This window comes from Leuciscus leuciscus (genome assembly GCF_965113295.1).
Source record: "Leuciscus leuciscus genome assembly, chromosome: 10".
In the NCBI taxonomy this organism is placed as follows: domain Eukaryota; kingdom Metazoa; phylum Chordata; class Actinopteri; order Cypriniformes; family Leuciscidae; genus Leuciscus; species Leuciscus leuciscus.
The window spans coordinates 27,024,305-27,043,940 of NC_138734.1; the positions used below are offsets into that span (position 1 = coordinate 27,024,305).

A 19,636-nucleotide genomic window follows, 5' to 3' on the forward strand; every position below is an offset into this window, starting at 1 on the left:
TGTCATATTTAGCCAGTACATATTTAGAATGTCTATTTTGAAAATGCATTTAGAGTTAGTTAATTTAATTTACATGTCAGCTGAGCTATTTTTTTAATATATATTTTAGATTTAGCCGGACATTTAAATGCATTAACAGGGTATTTGTATTTATTTTTCCATTTATTTTAGTGTATTCATTTCAGACTTCATTACCCACAATCCTTTAACGATGACAGTCACGCTGCTATTGTGTGTTCTGTGTTTGGTCTGTAACCACCACAGCAACGTGAGCGCGGGAGTGAAAAAACCGTCCTAAAACCTGTTAATTTTGAACAACTATAGAATTTACATATATATAATTATATTTTACAGTTCCATTAATAATGAAAGCAAACGTGAAATCTTCACCCTTACATAAAACCGTGCAACAGGTAAGTGCGCAATGCTTGCAACGTAATGGATGGCTTTTAACTCGTTAAGCTTTAATAATTATTCTTTCTGTTTGCATGTATTTATACTAAAGCCCAAGACAAGTGGGGCAGACCGCGGGCCGAGGCCAGCAGAGTAAGTTAAGAGAACTAAGATAAGCTTGCAAACATATTGTTTGTAGAGAGTTGTTAATATATGGTTATGTATTGATTAAATATCGCTCCCAGAGTTCCAGTGCTAAAGTTAGAGACCCTGCACGACGCGGAAGAGGAGGTGGGATAACAAAACATGATTATGTGTAGTTTAATGACTTGATTTTGCAAATAGAGTCGAAGTAGGTCTAACACTATTGAACATGTAATTTTCTACAGCATCCTGCCATAATCCCAAAGGATGCTGCTATCAAGAGTGTCACAGGAGAGCTGTCAGGCATGAGTTGGGGCTCTCCAGCCTCCACACAGTCAAAGCAGGTGCTTATTCAAGATTACCGGAAAAGTTCACCCAAAATTATGTCATTATATGCATTTTTTACTGGTACTGGTACATTTTTCCCAATGCAATTTTGAGGCTTTTGAGCTTCCTGCATAAAGCCAACTTTTTTTCTTTTCCCACCAAAAATATAGGCAGTGTTTAAATTAGGCATCTTGTGCTGTTACAAAAACAGCCTTTTTCCACCTTAGAAACATTGCTAAGCTACGTAATATGCTATCAGTTTCTGATGCAGAAAAGTTAGTTCATGCATTCATGACCTCGAGACTGGATTACTGTAATGCTTTATTAGCTGGTTGTCCTGCATCCTCAATAAACAAGCTACAGTTAGTCCAAAATGCCGCCGCTAGAGTTCTTACTAGATCAAGAAAATATGATCATATAACACCGATTTTATCATAACTACATTGGTTACCTATAAAGTTCTGTATTAATTAAAAGGTATTGCTACTGACTTATAAAGCCCTAAACGGCTTAGCTCCAGTCTATTTAACGGATCTTCTATCGCTCTATAATCCATCGCGCTCTTTAAGATCACTAAATTCGAGGCTTTTGGTCATACCTAGGATATCCAGAACCACCAAAGGAGGGAGAGCATTTTCACATTTAGCTCCAAAACTCTGGAATAGCCTTCCTGATACTGTTTGTTGCTCAGACTCGCTCTCCCAGTTTAAAACTAGATTAAAGACGCATCTCTTCAGCCAGGCATTCATATAATATTCTTAATCTTACAGTTCAAACTACAATCCGACCTCTAGTTCATAAACGCCAGAGGAGAACTGAAAGGTTTTTTTTTTCTCCATTAGGTCACCTGATGGAGTTTCAGCTCACCATTAGGTCACCTGATGGAGTTTCAGCTCACCATTAGGTCACCTGATGGAGTTTCAGCTCACCATTAGGTCACCTGATGGAGTTTTAGGACACCATTAGGTCACCTGATGGAGTTTTTTCGGTTCCTTGCCACTGTTGCCTTTGGCTTGCTCAGTTGGGGATATTTTGGGAATATTTTATTTTATTTTATCAATCAATAAATTTCACTAGAAACAAACCTTGTTGTATTATTTTAATTTAATACTGTGAAGCTGCTTTGATACAATCTGTATTGTGAAAAGCGCTATACAAATATACTAGACTTGACTTGACTTGACTTGACTTTTCCCTCCCAGTGTTTTTCGTCCAAGATGAAAGACTCATTTAAAGATCACATGCCTGCTGTGGATCATGGAGAATCACTACAGCTGAGCCACAGAGTCCAGGCACAGAGAAGTCCACTGTACAGTCACAAATCAAACCTGGATTCATCTACCTTCACCTCTAAAAACACAGCACAACCCATCTACAACCAGTCCAACACTGTACGGCCCAACAGCAAGATGATGGATGCGGTGAGTTTAATACTGGGTCCCAGTCCAAACAAGTGCCTCCTTACTCTTTGCCAGAAATTTCCCTTATAATGGGAGACTGCAAACTCAGTTTTTTAGCATTGAAATAATCACAATAGTAAAGTTGGATCATCTATCCATCAGTGTATTCTTCAAAACACTTTATCGTCTGCAGTCGTGGGAAGTTGGATCATGTGCACTTTATAAGCTAAAAAAATACAGCACCCTAATATCATTGAAACAAGGTTTTCTAAAATGTATAGTCATATATATACACATACAGTACCAGTCAAAAGTTTGGAAACATTACTATTTTCTTATGTTTTTGAAAGTAGTCTCTAATGCTCATAAAGGCTGCATTTATTTGATCAAACATACAGAAAAAACTGTAATATTGTGAAATATTATTACAGTTTAAAATAATAGTTTTCTATTTTAATGTACTTTAAAATATAATTTATTTATGTGATGCAAAGCTGAATTTTCATCAGCTATTACGCCAGCCTTCAGTGTCACATGATCCTTCAGAAATAATTTTAATATGCTGACTTATTATTAATGTTGGAAACAGTTGTGCTGCTTATAACCTGTGATACTTTTTTTCATGATTCTTTGATAAATAGAAATTTAAAAAGAACAGCATTTTTTTTTATAGAAATATTTTGTAACATACACTACCATGCAAAAGTTTGGGTTCAGTCATTTTTTTTCTTTCTTTTTTGAAAGAAATGAATATTTTATTCAGCAATGTTAAATTGTTAAAAAGTGATAGTAAAGATTTATATTGTTAGAAAAGATTTCAGTTTTAAAAAATGCCGTTCTTTTTAACTTTTTATTCAACTATGAATCCTTAAGAAAGTATCACAGGTTCCAAAAAAAAAAATATATATATATTAAGCAGCACTTCTGTTTTCAACATTGATATTAACTGAGTATCAAATCAGCATACTAGAATAAGGTTTGAACTGGAGTAATGATGCTGAAAATTCAGCTTTGCATCACAGAAATAAATTATATTTTAAATTATATTAAAATAGAAAACCATTATTTTAAACCGTAATAATATTTCACAATATTATATATACATATATTATGTATTACACACATGTATTATGTTTCCACACAAAAGTAGTTTACGTGGGCAATTATGGCATTGACTTTTCATTCAAACATTTTCTGGCAGTGTTTTTGACCAGAGATTGTTGTCTCCCCCTGGAGGAGGGTGTTTGTTAAGCTTCAGAAGTCCTATGTGAGCATGTAATGTGATTGGATGATATATTTGTGTGTTTGTGAGTAGGAGGGGCTTACCGAGGAGAGGAAACTGCAGGCAGTAATTGAGCAGGTTATGGTGGACCAGCTGTCGAGGTCAGTATCTCTCTCGCTCTCCTTCTCTCTGTTCCATTTTTGTCAGTCTGTGGTTAGTAATAACGTCGTGAGGGTTCTCTGATACTCACGCAGGGCTGTCATTAGCGATCCAGAACAGAATGCTGTGTCTGCCAGTCCCACGAGTGTCCCACCACGCTACAGGAGAACTCTTCACCACACTGAGTAAAACCCACACACATAAATGACTCAGAAACAAAACGCTCTTTCTCCCCTTCTGTCTCATACTCATAGGTTTGGAGAAGGTCACAGTGGTTATGTCCCCACTTATTTTTTTTATTTTTTTTATAGTATATACAAGTTTTTGCTTAGAAAAGCTCTACTATTATTATTCCATTATTGCTCATACTTGGGGTTACTGATTTGAACAAACCAATAACCAGCCGCATGTCAGTGTGCAAAAAACCCACTCAGAACACCCTCACAACCACATAGCAACACCTTTGCAACCACCCACAAGCACACAATAATCGTGATGGTAAGTTTTGCAAGTACCGGCAAGACACTCACGTTTTCTTAAGAAAATATAACAATTCTATTTTCAGTATAGTACACACATAAAAGTAAAGATTTCAATTAGAATTGAAATCTTTTCTGAAATGTGGTTGACTCTTATGACAAATTGCTTGGGATGTTCCTCATTTGTAAGTCACTTTAGATAAGTGGTTCTCAAACGTTTTGACTAAAACGCCCCCTGAACACAATATTTAAAAGAAAAATGCTTCAGATAAAAGCATCTGCTAAATCAGAAAACGGAAGTTTGTGAATCCTCGGGGGTTTGTGAGGGAACTGCAGGAGATTTCATCAAGAGTTGATGAAAAGCGAATTATTAATTAAAAAGTTATTTATATTACATTTGCGTTTCTAGTAGCATTCTAGATAATACATTCTAGCAAAATTATCGATCGTGGTTCAAGGATGTAGAATGAGTTTGTGATTTTTGTTTTATTGTGAAGTGGTTCACCACCTGAAACTGTTTAAGAACCATTGCTTTAAAATTTACATTTATTCTTTTAGCACAGTGATTCACAAACTTGAACCCCTTCGACAAAATGTCAGTGGGTACTTCCAAGTAAATATTTTAAGCTAATATTTCAATAATATAACACCATATTCGCATGTTCATGGTTTCCTGATTTCGGTTAATAGTCACCTGAAATGCCGGTAAACAATTAAAATATTTTATATTTTTTTGTATGTTTTTATTTTGATTGGTTTCAATTTAAAATTGTTGTTTTATAAAAAAAAATAAATAAATAAAAAAACGTATTTAAATGTAATTTAATATCCAAAGAACTATTGTTTTGAAAAAATAAAGAAACTGAAAATAGCGTATTGCATTCACTTGAGAAAAAAAAATCTACTCTGTTTTTCTGAATTATCGAGTTAATTATCTCAGAATTACTAGATAATTTTTAATAAAAAAAAATTGTATTCTGTTTTTCTGAATTAACGAGTTAATTATCTCAGAATTACGAGATAATTTTTCATGAATAAAAAGTTTTTGCTCTGTTTTTCTGAATGAATGACTTAATTATCTCAGAATTATGAGATGATTTTTCATAATTTTTTATTTTAATTCTGTTTTTCTGAATTAACGAGTTAATTATCTCAGAATTACGAGATCATTTTTCATGAATAAAAAGTTTTTGCTCTGTTTTTCTGAATTAATGACTTAATTATCTCAGAATTATGAGATAATTTTTCATAATTTTTTATTTTAATTCTGTTTTTCTGAATTATTGAGTTAATGATCTCATAATTCTGAGATAATTAAGTCATTAATTCAGAAAAACAGAGCAATTTTTTTTTATGAAAAATTATCTCATAATTCTGAGATAATTAAGTCATTAATTCAGAAAAACAGAGCAAATATTTTTATTTCAAGAAAAATTATCTCCTAATTTTGAGATAATTAAGTCATTAATTCAGAAAAACAGAGCAAAAACTTTTTATTCATGAAAAATTATCTCGTAATTCTGAGATAATTAACTCGTTAATTCAGAAAAACAGAGCAAAAACTTTTTATTCATGAAAAATTATCTCGTAATTCTGAGATAATTAACTCATTAATTCAGAAAAACAGAGTAGATTTTTTTTCTTCAAGTGAATGCAATACGCTTCCGTAGCTAACATTTTGCTCCCTTTGATAAAATTGTGATTTGTGATATTTAGGTTTTTGTTTTGTATCTACAGGGTAAAAACTCGGATGTCTTTAACGGAGAACACCTTATCCAACAAGCTCTGTTTTCAAGCCAGGATTTTATCAAGGTAGTTATAGTATTGTGATGGAGATTCAACTATTATTTTGGTGTTTTATTTTGTAATGCGTGTGTGTTTGATATATAGGTGTGGACGTGAGGCTTGCCGAAAACTGATTGGCTTCTTTTTCACATGTGACCAAACACTGACCGTGTACGAGTACCGAAATTTTGGGAAAAACAGGTCAGGCTATGATGCTTTGCATTTGTCCAAATACAACACATCACTGCTTGCTCATACTACATATTTTCCCTCCAAATGTAGGTGTTTTTGTCAAGTTAAATGTTAATCGAAACTCTTTCAGATGGAACGCGTTGCCCTTTATCGCTCGTGGTGTGTATTTGAACAGAGGGAGGCCGTACTGCCTTCAAGACATCTCACAGGTTCGAAACTCATCATCTTTCACACACTCACCGAATAACATTAATTCATCAACACTCTGCCTGCATCTCCCAGGGTGCCGAGCTTCATTTCTGTACAGACGACCCACACCTCCCCCAAAGTCTGAGACAACAGCCGTGCCTGACTCTCAGAGTTACTGATGTGGATGACACAGCCAAGGGAGTCCTGCTGTATGTACCACTCACACACATATGTACATGAGTGCACAAGTTAGAGTACACAGTGTTTCTTTTGCACAGAACTCAGTCTGGGGAAGGTCCACATTGTCTCTCTGAAGAGGAAATCAATGATCGAAACACTCTAAAGGCAATTCAAGGTTAATCCTTAACACGCATTCGCTCTTGCACACAAACATTTTTTTCAAATGCATTAGCATTCATCCAAAATGTCCACCCACACATGAGGTATGTCATTTTTTATGTTAAAATTAGGCTAATTTTAATCAAATTATTTACATGATATGCCAATTAGTTGTATTCACTATCGTCAGTCGGTGAGATTTTTTTAAATGTCTCTTATGCTCACCAATGCTGCATTAATTAGATAAAATACAGTAAAACAGTAATAAAAACAATTTAAAATACAGGTTTTCTATTTTAATATATTTTATAAATGTCATTTACTCCGGTGATTATTACTCCAGTCTTTAGTGTCACATGATCCTTCAGAAATAGTTTTTGTAGAAATTGTGATTTTTAAAGAATAGAAAGTTCTAAAGAACAGCATTTGTCTGAAATAGAAATCTTTTGTAACGTTATGAATATCTATAAAAAATCTTACTGACCCCAAACACTTTGGATGGTGACATATATCAATATTTGCTATATGCTGTGGGTTCCCTAAATGATTATAAAATATATATTAAGATCATTAAAGAAATTACATTGTGTCAAACAAATAAATAAATGTTGAATAGACAAAAAAATTGGCTTTAAAAATCAATATATCTATTTTTGTGCATGTCATTGCAACTGGCCAACAACCCACTTTGAAATCGCATTTATCGGTCTTACACTGAGCATCACATTTTAAGATTTAAAAAGCTGTTTTGAGTTACCTGAAATTACACACTTCACCTTAAAGTGACCTTGTACTTTTGATGGGACATTAATCATTAACCAGTCACAGTAAGCTTGACAAGGAATCCAGTGCTCTGATTGGTGGATGTTTTTGCAGGTGCAGTGCGCGATCGGCTGAGGGGACATGCGATCCAAACCCTAATCAATCTAGTTAGGGATCTGCAGAACTTAGATATAAAGATTGATAGTGTTCAGCAAAAAGTTCTGCTCAGACAATCTCTGATGGAGCAACTGTGCCTTACTCAACAGGTAAAGAGAAAAAATCTCATAAAACATGTTTCAAAATGTAAAAGCTAAATTTGAAGCAAGTCAATATTTTCATGTCCTGAAGGATATCTGTTTATCTATCTGAAATGAGACTGTAGGAAAGCACCAGGCATGTTAATGTAGAACATAATGTGAGAGTGCTGAGCCGTTACATTAGCGTGTGCTGTGTGTGACAGGACTTCGAGGCGGTGTGGAGGATTGTGGGTCGGCGTGCAGAGAGGCGGGTGCACCCCGCTGATGTGATGCGTGCCGTTACTGGGGAGATGAGCGAGAACAGAAAAGCCGTTTTCCTGAAGGTGACAGACCAGCCGGACCGCTTTCGTCCTCCAGAGGACGCCGTCGAGCTCTGTGAGTTATTGAATTTCCATTTAGGCCATTTGCTAATGTTCCTATCTTTTCTCTGGTTTTAGGTTTATGTAAAGCTTGACCCAAATAAAACCGGCTCCATCTTCCTGAGCGATATTGAAAAATTCTATAGAGGCAAACAAGAGTCTGATGCAGCACACGGTGAGCCACTGATCATTTAGTCTCTTGCACACAGGCAGCTGCAATTGAAGTCATGTTCAGTGTCGGACAATATTTCATGACAAACTGAATGTTGGTAATGTTCAGTATTTATTTCCGGAAAGGCTATATAGTTCACTTTACAGATACACTTATAAAGGCAATGAGTAAAACAAACTCACACATGGGCAACATGGATGACTGATGTTTATGAAGATAATACTGTATCATTCTCATTTCGGACTGTTGACAGAAGCCGTTCCGAACCCTGACATTCTGGCCTTCGTACGGGAAGCAGGAAAGGTCACCAAGACTGTGTCATATGCCGAGTTTGAGGACTATTACGAGGGTCTAAGTATTGAAATCTCTGATGATGAAGAATACATCAACAATCTGAGAGCTACCTGGGGTATCTGAGACTATCTGTCCATTTTATAGAATGACACTTTCTGAACACGAGTAAAATATTGAGCTTTTATGAACTGTACACACTGTTATATGTTTGTTATAGGTTTTGCTTTGTTGCAGCTTAATGTAAAGTCATTTTATATTACTCATATTAATAGCCATTCATATTGCAAGATTTTACTTCTGAATTGACAAAATGCTTTAACTTCGACATACTGCTTAAAATAATGGGGTCAGTACTTTATTTTTTTAAAGAAATGAATACTTTTATTCAGCTAGGATGCATTAAATTGATCAAAAGTGACAGTTAAGACATTTCAAATAAGTGCTTTCTCTTCTTTAACAAAAAAAAGTTTCACATTTTCCAAAAAGATTAAGCACAAAATTTGATTTGAGCATCCAAACAGCATATTAGAATGATTTCTGAAGGATCATGTGACACTAAAGCAGCCTTCACACTACTGCGTGGATTGGCACATGCTAACAAGTTTTAAATTATAAATTGATGTTTAAAAATATGTTGTATTGATTTTATTCATCTACCATAATATATGTACATATACAAACCTTAATATGAAAGGCTATGGAAAAAAATTCACAGATAAATCATGTCCAATATGGACATATATGCATGCATGGCATCAAAAGTCAATTTGTGTCTGTTTGTTGAAGCTTTCCCTCTGTGTCAATGGCCATTAGACAGTCCATTCCCAGATCCATTAGAGTATGTGTGCGTGTAGTCTTCGTCAGAGCCCTCCTCATTCTCTTCTTCATCACTGCGCTCATCACCCTTTAGCTGAAGAGAAAGAAAGAGAATTAATCTTGTGCATTGTGTGTACATGTTTTTCTACCCTCTACCAAAAATGATCTAAATCAGAATATCAACATGTGAAAAATCTTATTTGAATAATGATGAATACTCACATTGCCGAAGAGAAACTTTTTGACCATGCGGAGGATCAGGGAGGCCCAGAACACGTGCAATAACTGCAGCACCACAAGCATGACGTTAAAGAAATAATAGCCGAAAAAGGGTTCAAACTGGTCCAGAGGATACACCCACGTACAGTGGATCAGCCTGCACGCATGACATGGACACACAATTTAACCCCATGTAACCATAAAATCTCCCACACACTTGCCTTCATCACACACTTACCAGAAAGGGAAGATGATGAGTCTGGTTACCATGAAGACCAGAGCAAACACCACAAATATACTGTTGCAGATCGTCTCCCATCCAGCATAGTTAAACATCTTAGCAGACTTAGAGAAACAGATAAACAAAAACCTTTAGCGCAAAATACCCTATATACATAAAAAAAAAAAAAAAAGGATTCTATGGATTTATGGATTCTTTAATGAATAGAAATTTCAAAACAGCTTTTGTTTAGGAAAAAAAAAAAATATATAATTCTCGCTAGCTTTATTTTTTGGGTGATCTTTTCTTCCACTTTTTCACTCTCTCTCTCACCTCGAGTAGGACATCAGATGTGTCATGGACCAGCATGACCAGTGTGCCAATGCGGATGTAGTTTGCACACCAGGAGAAGGACAGCAGAGTTAAAGTGGCCCAATGATGGACCAACTGCTCCTTAAAGTCCTACAAATAGACAAAGAGAGAGAAATAGTGCTCCATAAACCTTGACAGACATATCTCTTAAGATATGGCAATTTTAATATATCAGTTATTTACAAATCTCCAAAAGCATATTATTTTAATAAATGCAATACATTGGATTCCATTTATTAAACTTTAAACTGCATGAATTATTGCATTATAATGACTTGTGTAAAGTAACTTGCTGACTATGTTATGACATTAATAGGAGTGCTACCTACAGGCTAGTTGATAAAGAGTGTTTGTTTATGACTTTGATGTGACCTTACCGATCCCATATTCATCTCATTCATACATAATCTTTTAAGTGATATTGATAGGGAAATACTCATAACTGATAAGGTGAACTTGAGATACTGATATTGGTGCATCCTTACCTTCCGTTTGACGTCTGCAGCCACACTGAACAGTAAAGAACTATAAAAACTCATCTCGATGATGTAATACCAGTATTGAGAGTCCAGCAGTGTCTGTACACACACACACACACACACACACACACACACACACACACACACACACACACACACACACACACACACACACACACACATATATATAACTTAGAAACACACAAAACAAACATATTTAAAAACCAACCGCCATACAAACATGCCTGCACAAACACAACCCTCCCGGAACAACATGCAAATATTCAGACTGGTTTTCACTGTGCTAAGTTAACTTTACTCTTTTAAAACACTATGAGAAGGTAACTTAGTGTTTTTAAAACTTCCATTATGTTACACTTACTTGTTTGGGAAATCCTGCCCACACTTCCCGTAGATCATAAAACCATGGTTTCTGTTGCACAAAACAATATAATTAACAGTTTATTTATTTCTATAATCAAATAATTCCATTAAATAAAATAAAACACGAAAACATTTCAGAGTTTATAAGCGGTGAGGATTTTTCAGTGATTCTTTCTCCAAGTTACATCGTTGCGCCATTAGATGGCGACAAGTGAGTGAATCATTGAATCGTTTTAATCAACAGATTCGTTAAAAAGAAATCGCCCCCTGTGCCCTTAAAGGGATACTCCACCGTTTTTTCATATTAAACTATGTTATTCCCTTAACTAAGACGAGTTGATACATACCTCTCTAATCTCAGTGCGTGCACTTAATCGCTCTGGCGCGCGGTGACACTTTGATAGAAGTCTTCCTCTCATAGTGGGAAGAGGATCAGGCGTGACTTTTTACTGCGCCGAGTCGAAGTACTCCCAAAAGTGCTATTCCGCCATACATTATAGTTATCCTTTTTAACCCGCTTAGAAAAGCGCCACGTTTTATTTTGTGTCACCATACTTGGTCGTATAACTACTCGTGTAACTGTTTTTAAATAGGGAAAACACTGATGTGTTTGATCACTTCTAAATTCATTGCTGTTAGATACCATTGAATATACTGGGCTAAGCTAAAGTGCTATCAAAGTGTCACCGCGCGCCAGAGCGATTAGGTGCACGCACTGAGATGAGAGAGGTATGTATCAACTCGTCTTAGTTAAGGGAATAACATAGTTTAATATGAAAAAACGGTGGAGTATCCCTTTAAATAGCATCGGAGATCGAATACTTCCCTAATATTTAGTATGTGAAAAACAGTATGCAAACAGAGTAGTATGTCATCAAATAAAATAAAAAACAGTAGGTGAAAGGTACCTCACTACTTCCGGCGAGATTCTGAAGCGATCATACGATCATAGACAGTATATAAACGCATACGATGAACTTTACCATCCCATGAGGCCACGGGAGAGGATTTTTTTTTTTTTTTTTTAAATCCAGCATTTATTAGCTTTTTGTTTCAGATGAAGAGATGTGTTTAGTTTTGTTTGTCTCGTAGCTTTTTTTTCTCTTTTTTTTTTAATGCTGAGAACGGGAACATACAAAAGAGAAAGCATACATCACAAAATATCAACCAAAACAATAATAAAGGAGACAACAACAAAAAAAGAAAATACGGGAGAGGATTTATGAATGGAAGGAGTAGTATGAATATTGAATGGAAGTGAAGCAACTCAACTGACGCTGGTAGGTCATGTGACATAGTGACAACATGGCGGATGTAGTACGTCCGAGAGGTGTGTACCCTGTGTGTACCTATGCAATATTATTTGCCGTTTTGTAGCATAAAAAGGCAATTGAACTTCATACAAGTTGAACTTGACATATCTTTGATATCAGAACACGAGGACGTGATTTCATCAGAAATTTATACAGCCTGTCAAGGTACAACTGTGGAAACCACTCAGATGCTCCCTCCAGTGTACCAGAGTATGTCAATTTACTCTTATTAACTGATAAATCTGATTATGTTGAAGATGGACACATTTCTAGCATAGCCCTCCTCTGAGAAAGCCTAGAGATCAGGTGTTTTCAATCTCATCTGAAATGAGCAGTGTTGGGGGTAACGCATTACAAGTAACATACATAACGCAATCAGATTACTTTTTTGATGTTACGAGTAAAGTAATGCGTTACAAGGAAAGTGCATTATGTAATCATATATTTTTTAAATGTTACGAGTAAAGTAATGTATTACAAGTAACGTGTTACATAATCAGATTACTTTTTGATCTAACAAGTAAAGTAATTAAGTAAGGGATAATGTAGAGCGAGGCGGTTGTTATAGCGAATACAACCCCGACAGGCTGATCGGGACCCCGACGCGAAGCGGAGGGGTCTTGAATCAGCCTGAAGGGGTTGTATTCGCTATAACAACCGCCTTGCTCAAAATTATCGCTCTACATAATTATTTATGTTAATTATGTTAAATTGTAACATAATTAACATTAATTATGTTAAATTACATTATCGCTCTACATACATAATTTATTACATGGCTACTCACCAAATAAATCAATAATTTGACACAAAATATTGATTTAAAAAGGAGTTTATCGATTTAAAAACGATTGTATTGCTTCCGCTAAAGAAAATAGTCCGTTCCGTCTCTACAGTTAGAATCCTGCGTCCATAGCAACGCTCTGTTTTTCATGGCAACGGTGTGTTATACTTCGCAGCGGTCTGTTATCAAGAAATAACAGACCGCATTATACATTGGAATTCAACCAAGCCATGTAATAATTACAAGTAATGTGCATTACGAAATCAGATTACTTTTTGATGTTACGAGTAAAGAAACGCATTACAAGTCACATACATTATGTAATCACATTTCTTTTTTGATGTAAATGAAAATTACATTCTAATAATACAAATACATTTATTTACAGTCAAAAAAAGTTACTGCAGATTAAGTATTTTCAAAAACAACATTAAGTATGAATTGTAGCTGAAATATAGCCATTGATGCATGAGGTCCACTATAGTGGACAGATGATTAATCATATTTTTCTCCCAATCTAAAATCAAAACTTGGAAAATTGACACACAAACGACACACAACGGCTTGCCACTTGGTGGCAATGTATAGGATGATGCACAAGAGTCCACTGTAGAGGTTGATGTGCAACTTTGCCAAAAGAATCCATGCATTTGCAAAAAAAATGCTTTTTGAATAGCTGTCCACTGTAGTGACCACTATGCGTGAAAGGGTTAATTACGTAGCGGCGGGGGAGGGGCTATCATTCTCCGATGGTGAATGAAAAAATAACTTTATATCTAGTTCATATACTACACGGCTGAGTACACAGTGTAGGCTAGGCCTACTGTATAAGTGCATAGAGCATAGTACGTCATTTGGGACACAACACATTACTATTTTATTCAATGGTCGAGAAGTAAATTCAAATTCAAATGCATAGGCTACTCAGTACTCAATTTCAGACACGAATTCATTCGGCAAAGAATCAAGCGGTGAATCACTGATTCATTCACTCACCGTACTTGTTCGAAACACTGATTCATTTACTGTGTGTTGCTCAGAGATAGTCAAGTGTTGCCTGGATCCATCCGGAAAAAATTAGTAGCTGGCAATATTGTATCTTAAATGTAAGTTTCATAAAAGCAATATCATAGGCTGCTCACACTCATGCCGTTGGTCTGAAGTGATAACCTGCACTTTTGCGCTTGACATTGTTTAATTATAGGCTCTTAAAAACAACAGATTGATTTCTGTGTTCTTCAAAGCGTCAACATACAACTCTGTGTGTGTGTGTGTGTGTGTGTGTGTGTGCAGGGCCTGTCCATGCCTGTTACTTGTGGACAAATTATGGATCTTTCTATCAGGATGGAGCTTTTCACAGGTGGGAAAATGTTCCTAATTACCCCTCAGGCATTTCTCACAAACACACATGCTGATTCACGGTCTCTCCTGAGAATCTCTGCATGTGCTGTAACACACACACACACTTACACCCAGCTGTTTGGAGGTCTTTTAGGAGTTCAGATACAGTCTGAGGTCTGTATATACAGCAAAAAACACTTACATCATATAAAGCCAACACGCCTCCGAAAGACGAACACAGATAAAAGGCACACCGCCAGCTACAAAAAAGAAAATACTCTTGTTAATAACAAATATGCACGTTTGCAAAAAGGAGAAGGTCAAACACGAATGAGTCAATAATGAAAGTGTGTCTAGTGTGTGTAAATATACCTGGCTTCTTTGAATTTCTTTAGTACTGCGGGTCTGTCTTGGTTCCTCCGTATGCGGAACCAGCGCTCCACTTGCCTTTCCGACCAGCCCAACTTTTTACACACACCTTTTATTTCCGCCTAATTACATGACACACACAAACATTCCTAGACACATAAACTTCATGTGTCAGTATGTGCCGGCCTTACATGTACTGTACCAGTGAATAGGACATGCTGTCATGTTTCTATTAATGATGCTTTAACACTGTTGAAGCCTGTTTTTATATATAATGCATTACAAAAGGAATTCTTAATCTAATCTAAAGATATTTGTTATGCCTTATAAAAATATATATTGTAGTATGTTATGTTTTCATAAATAACTCAACTACAGTTATAATACATTATAGTATGTCACATGGTCGCACCTTTACAGAATCTAATGAATATTAAAACATAAAATTTAGTTTGAATCATGTTTTAAAACATACTGTTTATGTTCAAGGCTTTATTATAATGTATTGCCAATACTGTTACAATAATTCATGAAAACATTTAACGTATCATAAGGAAAAGTATTATACTTTATATATAAATGTTTTATTAAAGGTAAATCTTATTTTGATTAAAGATCATGAAAAATTATGTGCACAGATAAATCATTAATAATAAATACTGTAATATTCCATAAAAAATAAGTTTTGATTTCATGGTGACTTTAATTGTGATTCCCAATGTTTTGTAATTATTGTTATGATTGTCATTTGAAGAAATAGAAGTCTGAAAATTAGATTTTTTCACATTATAGTAACAAAATTTGAACTAATCTGTACTTTTTGCTTCACAGGACACCTGTGCTTCCCTCTACACACTATTTATCTACTTGTGTGTTCTAACATGTAACTGTCATGTGTGGTCTCATCTGACAGTTTAGAAACTTAATAGTATTGTGGTGAACTAAATAGAAATATTTAAGTATTCTTATGTACAATTTAGGATCTATTGCTTAAACATGCATAATATGTGCTTCTGCCCTATTGATCACCACACATTTTCCTCAGTGTTGTAGAACTCAAGAAGACCGGTCTCGAGTCATTTTTTGAAGGTCATGATCGCATTTGTACTCGGACTTGTCTTGGTCTCAGACTAATAGAACTGGGGATTTTATTTCAAGACGGGTCAAGACCACAACTGCAGTCATATTACTAAATTGCCGGTGCATTATATGATTTATTTGTTAACATCATTACTGAGATTGGATGTTAATCTTCTTGTTTCAAATTGTATTTATTTTGATACCAATGTGCTAGGTCAGAAATCAAAGAGGGTGATGGGGAAAAATGTCATCAACATTAAAGGGATAGTTCACTTTGAAATAAAATGTTGGTATGTTTTAGCTTACCTCAAGGGCATCCATCTAGTGTATATATCTATACCCGGCCGCGCTCTCAGATCACTTGGACATGGCTGTGTACAAGAGGTAAAAACGATATAAATACTGTTCGTTTTCTCACACAAACTGCTCGTTTCGTGTCTTGGGCCATCAATGTGTACTTACGATGGGGAATTGTTTAATTTGGACGATGGGGAATTGTTTTAATTTGGACTCTGTGCATGCTCTTTGAGACAGTGACCATCGACCTGCATTATATGACTGACAGACAAGAACGGTTTGACCTAAAAATATCAAAATTGAAACTACTGCGGAAAAAAAGACACTTACATCTTGGATGCCCTTGAGGTAAGCTAAAACATACCAAAATTTAATTTCAAAGTGAACTATCCCTTTAAATACAAAAGGCCACAAAATTCAAGATATGATTGCAAAAAAAAGTCTGCTTGTATGAGATCTTGATTTTTATATTATAATTATTTGAGATATACAAACGTTGAATAAACAAAAATTCTTTTTTAACATTAATCTCAACATTATTTATGCAGTTGTAATTGTACCAACTCAGATGCAGCTTCTGTGCCAAAGATGAATTTAGTTGTTAGTGATTTCATTTGATTGGTAACAGCTATATAAAGTGTCTTATTATTCTAATTGAATTTATTGACTAAATATAAGACATTTAGTCATTTCCAGGCAGTAGATGCGGATCTTTTAGATGAATTTGAGGAGTGTTCCATTTTATTGTCTGTATATTTAAACATCATAAATAACGTTTCCTCCTTTAAAGGCTTTGAGAATCTTATCTGTTACTACTGATAACTTTGAAGGCAAAAATGATTGTAACTTTCGTTATCTAAACCTTTGGATTAAATCCTACGTTTTCATATCAGTTCTAAAAACGACTTTTACACTTAAAGAATAGGAGGTTAAAGATAAACAACAACTTAAAAGCGTCGGATAAATAATTGAATTATGCATGTCATCCTTCAACTGCTGTTTGTTCTGATTATTGATACAATCATAAAATGAAAAACTTCTGATTGTTTCAAATTATTTTAATTAATTCAACACAAAGTAAAAAAAGGCCCTTAAAAGAATCGTAATTTTCGTAAAAAAAATTTTTGGAGTGACGTGTGATCTGGACCTGTTCCAGATTAAATACATTTAAAAAGCATTATATGCACAGGCTTCAAGTGATGTGTTTGGGATGTTACCTGTATTGGATGTTTAGAGTGTGTTTTGTAGTATTCTTCCAGCACTGGATTGTGTGATGCTCTCTTGCGATTTTTGTCTCTAACCCCAAGAGCCTCAGCGAGTGGCACCGCGATCAGCCTATTGAATGAGGGGAAGGCAGTGAAGGCACAAAGAGTGATGCCTTCTCCTGCTGTTAACCAGAAACCGTTCACTGCACTTTAACAAATATAAGAACACATATTGTAAATGTTTTTTTGCTCAACTGGCTTTACCAGCTTCAGTTTTGCTAATGAACAGCATGGATATATGAGTCCACCAGAGCCAAATGAGCAAAAACCAGCATGTATGTTAATGCTGATGTCAGCTGGTCTTTTCAATATCATTTAGCTTGTGTGTGTGTGTGTGTACCTTTCATATAATGCCCTTAAACCTAGCAGCAGCACTGCTACAGGTAGAGTGACGTACAAGTGGGACACACGGGCGTAGACACACCCCTCACTAGTGTCCTCTAGGTCCGCCCACGTCACCGGCCTCGGCAACCACAGCCGATCCCACCAAAACCACTCACTGAGCATCGCCCTGTGAAAAACACAAAAACATCATCTACATTTATTCATTCAGCAGAAAGGAAGAAAGAGAAATCTGGAGGTTGTAAAGCAATAGTCATTGAAATGATTTGAATGGAACTGAATTGAATGGTTGGGTCCGTTTTTCCACACTATTGTAGTATTATGCAGTAGCTACTGTAATATGACACCTCACTCCCTGAATACACAAGAAAAAAATGAACAGACACCTGCAAAATTTACTGGAACATTCAGTGCATTTAAACGTGCTCATGTCACATGTGACGTGTTTAACAGTGTCAGAAATATTAGCGTGAGACTATATTAATGAAATATTGAATTGACATGCAAATACTCAAATGCAATAACATGCAGAAAGAGTGTGTGGCTGTGTGAAAAAGAGTTTTGAACAGACAGACAGTAGACACTAGTCTATTAAGTCTCGCTGGGAGTATCCAAATCTGGACTTACAATTACATAAAGTAATTCAGACTCAGTTTTAAGTCTAAGTTACTCAATCTGGAAAGCCGACAGCTAAATGGAACAATGGTATCCAGTATTAGTAATAGTATAAATACAGTAACTTGAGCTACACTGTTTTCGCTCCTGCTTGAATCAGAGCCTTGCGCTTTTGTCTTCTGTGTTATACAAGATTCATTATTTTGTATCACACAAAAGACAAAAGCACAAGACTCTGATTCAAGCAGCATTTTGTTGGAGTGAAAGCAGTGTAGCTCAAATTACTCTATGTATTCTTATAGTAAGTATTGACTGTTTATGGTTACCATGACGAACAGATGCACATAACATGCCAAAGACTGAGAAACACATGCCAAACAGAATGAAATCCATACCTTCTTTTGCTCTCAGATATGTCCTTTTCTAGACTTCACACACTTCTCTCTCCCCTTCTGTTGTAATTCTGTTCACACACACACACCTTAAAGCTGATCCTCCAGAGTTGTGCCCAGTCCGCTAGATACTAACAGAACAAGTGAACTCTCTCACTCTCTCTCAGACTCACACACACACTTTCACCACATACCTCAACCCCCCCACAAAGAGCTCATTGACCCGCCTGAGAGTGTGTGTCTTGAAAGAGGGCCAGAGAACTGGATATGTGGGAGGGGCCACAATCACCTCAGGTAGATCGAGGCAGGAAAGGCTGTTAGAGAGAGAGGACATGAACCTTGAAATATTGCATGCTCTAGACAGGTTAATGACTCACAAGGTGAATAAGAGAAATGTTCAATTTGTTTTGACATTTCTTACTTGCAGTGTGTTTTAGTTCTTCTTTACATTTAGGCACCTGGCAGATAAGCTTTTATTCAAAGCGACTTACATGGTTTTATTCAAGCTAGGTTTGTTTTTGGTTTTTTTAATCAGTGTGTGCATTACCTGAGAGTCGAAACTGTGACCTTGGTGTTGTTAAGGTCATGTAATACAAGCGGAATTACACGAAAACTCTGCTATCGGTTCTCAATAACTTGTGAGTGATTTGGTAAGAAAGCCTCACTTACACTAGTCAAAATCCTACAGGAATGTGTACAGGATTCCTGCTACATCATAATTTTGAAACAAATAAAAATTATACAAAAAACAAAACATAGATCTTTTAGAACACTTGTCGCAATGTGATTAGGAATGTGCCGAAATGCCCATGCAGGACATATGACAAAAGGAATTTAAAGAAAATTGTTTAGGATTTTTAAACTCCTATAGGATT

General features: G+C 35.7%; 2 protein-coding genes across 7 annotated transcripts; one reads left to right on the top strand and one right to left on the bottom strand.

Moving 5' to 3' along the window:
* The first annotated feature begins 227 nt into the window (after window positions 1-227).
* On the top strand, window positions 228-9,105 carry caps2 (calcyphosine 2). 4 transcript variants are annotated; one of them, XM_082181570.1, is made up of 16 exons: window positions 228-413; window positions 506-546; window positions 639-684; window positions 783-881; window positions 2,067-2,285; window positions 3,580-3,647; window positions 3,741-3,830; window positions 5,862-5,936; window positions 6,015-6,110; window positions 6,232-6,310; window positions 6,384-6,499; window positions 6,569-6,645; window positions 7,506-7,657; window positions 7,852-7,971; window positions 8,086-8,182; window positions 8,433-9,105. In XM_082181570.1, exons 1-16 carry the CDS (start codon window positions 366-368, stop codon window positions 8,594-8,596), a joined length of 1,587 nt encoding a protein of 528 aa, XP_082037696.1. In that variant the 5' UTR covers window positions 228-365; the 3' UTR covers window positions 8,597-9,105. The 4 variants fall into 4 exon arrangements, with proteins under 4 accessions (XP_082037696.1, XP_082037697.1, XP_082037698.1 ...); XM_082181571.1 differs by having other exon boundaries at window positions 228-408; window positions 504-546; XM_082181572.1 differs by lacking the exon at window positions 3,741-3,830.
* cers3b (ceramide synthase 3b) lies at window positions 9,090-19,000 on the bottom strand. Of its 3 annotated transcripts, XM_082181575.1 has the most exons (11): window positions 18,765-19,000; window positions 17,753-17,923; window positions 17,365-17,482; window positions 14,774-14,892; window positions 14,604-14,661; window positions 10,962-11,012; window positions 10,586-10,678; window positions 10,062-10,190; window positions 9,747-9,853; window positions 9,512-9,665; window positions 9,090-9,383 (listed from the first exon to the last, which is right to left on the bottom strand). In XM_082181575.1, exons 2-11 carry the CDS (start codon window positions 17,917-17,919, stop codon window positions 9,273-9,275), a joined length of 1,107 nt encoding a protein of 368 aa, XP_082037701.1. In that variant the 5' UTR covers window positions 17,920-17,923; window positions 18,765-19,000; the 3' UTR covers window positions 9,090-9,272. The 3 variants fall into 3 exon arrangements, with proteins under 3 accessions (XP_082037701.1, XP_082037703.1, XP_082037702.1); XM_082181577.1 differs by lacking the exon at window positions 18,765-19,000 and having other exon boundaries at window positions 17,365-17,531; window positions 17,753-17,898; XM_082181576.1 differs by lacking the exon at window positions 18,765-19,000 and having other exon boundaries at window positions 17,365-17,534; window positions 17,753-17,898.
* Window positions 19,001-19,636: the final 636 nt, after the last annotated feature.

Bases quoted from the DNA above. Each gene is read 5' to 3' on its own strand.
- caps2 (XM_082181570.1), top strand. From the start codon at position 366: ATGAAAGCAAACGTGAAATCTTCACCCTTACATAAAACCGTGCAACAG. The intron at 6,500-6,568 runs GTATGTACCACT...TCTTTTGCACAG, and splicing joins ACAGCCAAGGGAGTCCTGCT to AACTCAGTCTGGGGAAGGTC. The intron at 7,972-8,085 runs GTGACAGACCAG...CTCTGGTTTTAG, and splicing joins GAAAAGCCGTTTTCCTGAAG to GTTTATGTAAAGCTTGACCC.
- cers3b (XM_082181575.1), bottom strand. From the start codon at position 17,919: ATGCTCAGTGAGTGGTTTTGGTGGGATCGGCTGTGGTTGCCGAGGCCG. The intron at 14,893-17,364 runs GTAACATCCCAA...TCATGTAATTAG, and splicing joins ACTCTAAACATCCAATACAG to GCGGAAATAAAAGGTGTGTG. The intron at 9,854-10,061 runs GTGAGAGAGAGA...TGTTTCTCTAAG, and splicing joins CATCTGATGTCCTACTCGAG to TCTGCTAAGATGTTTAACTA.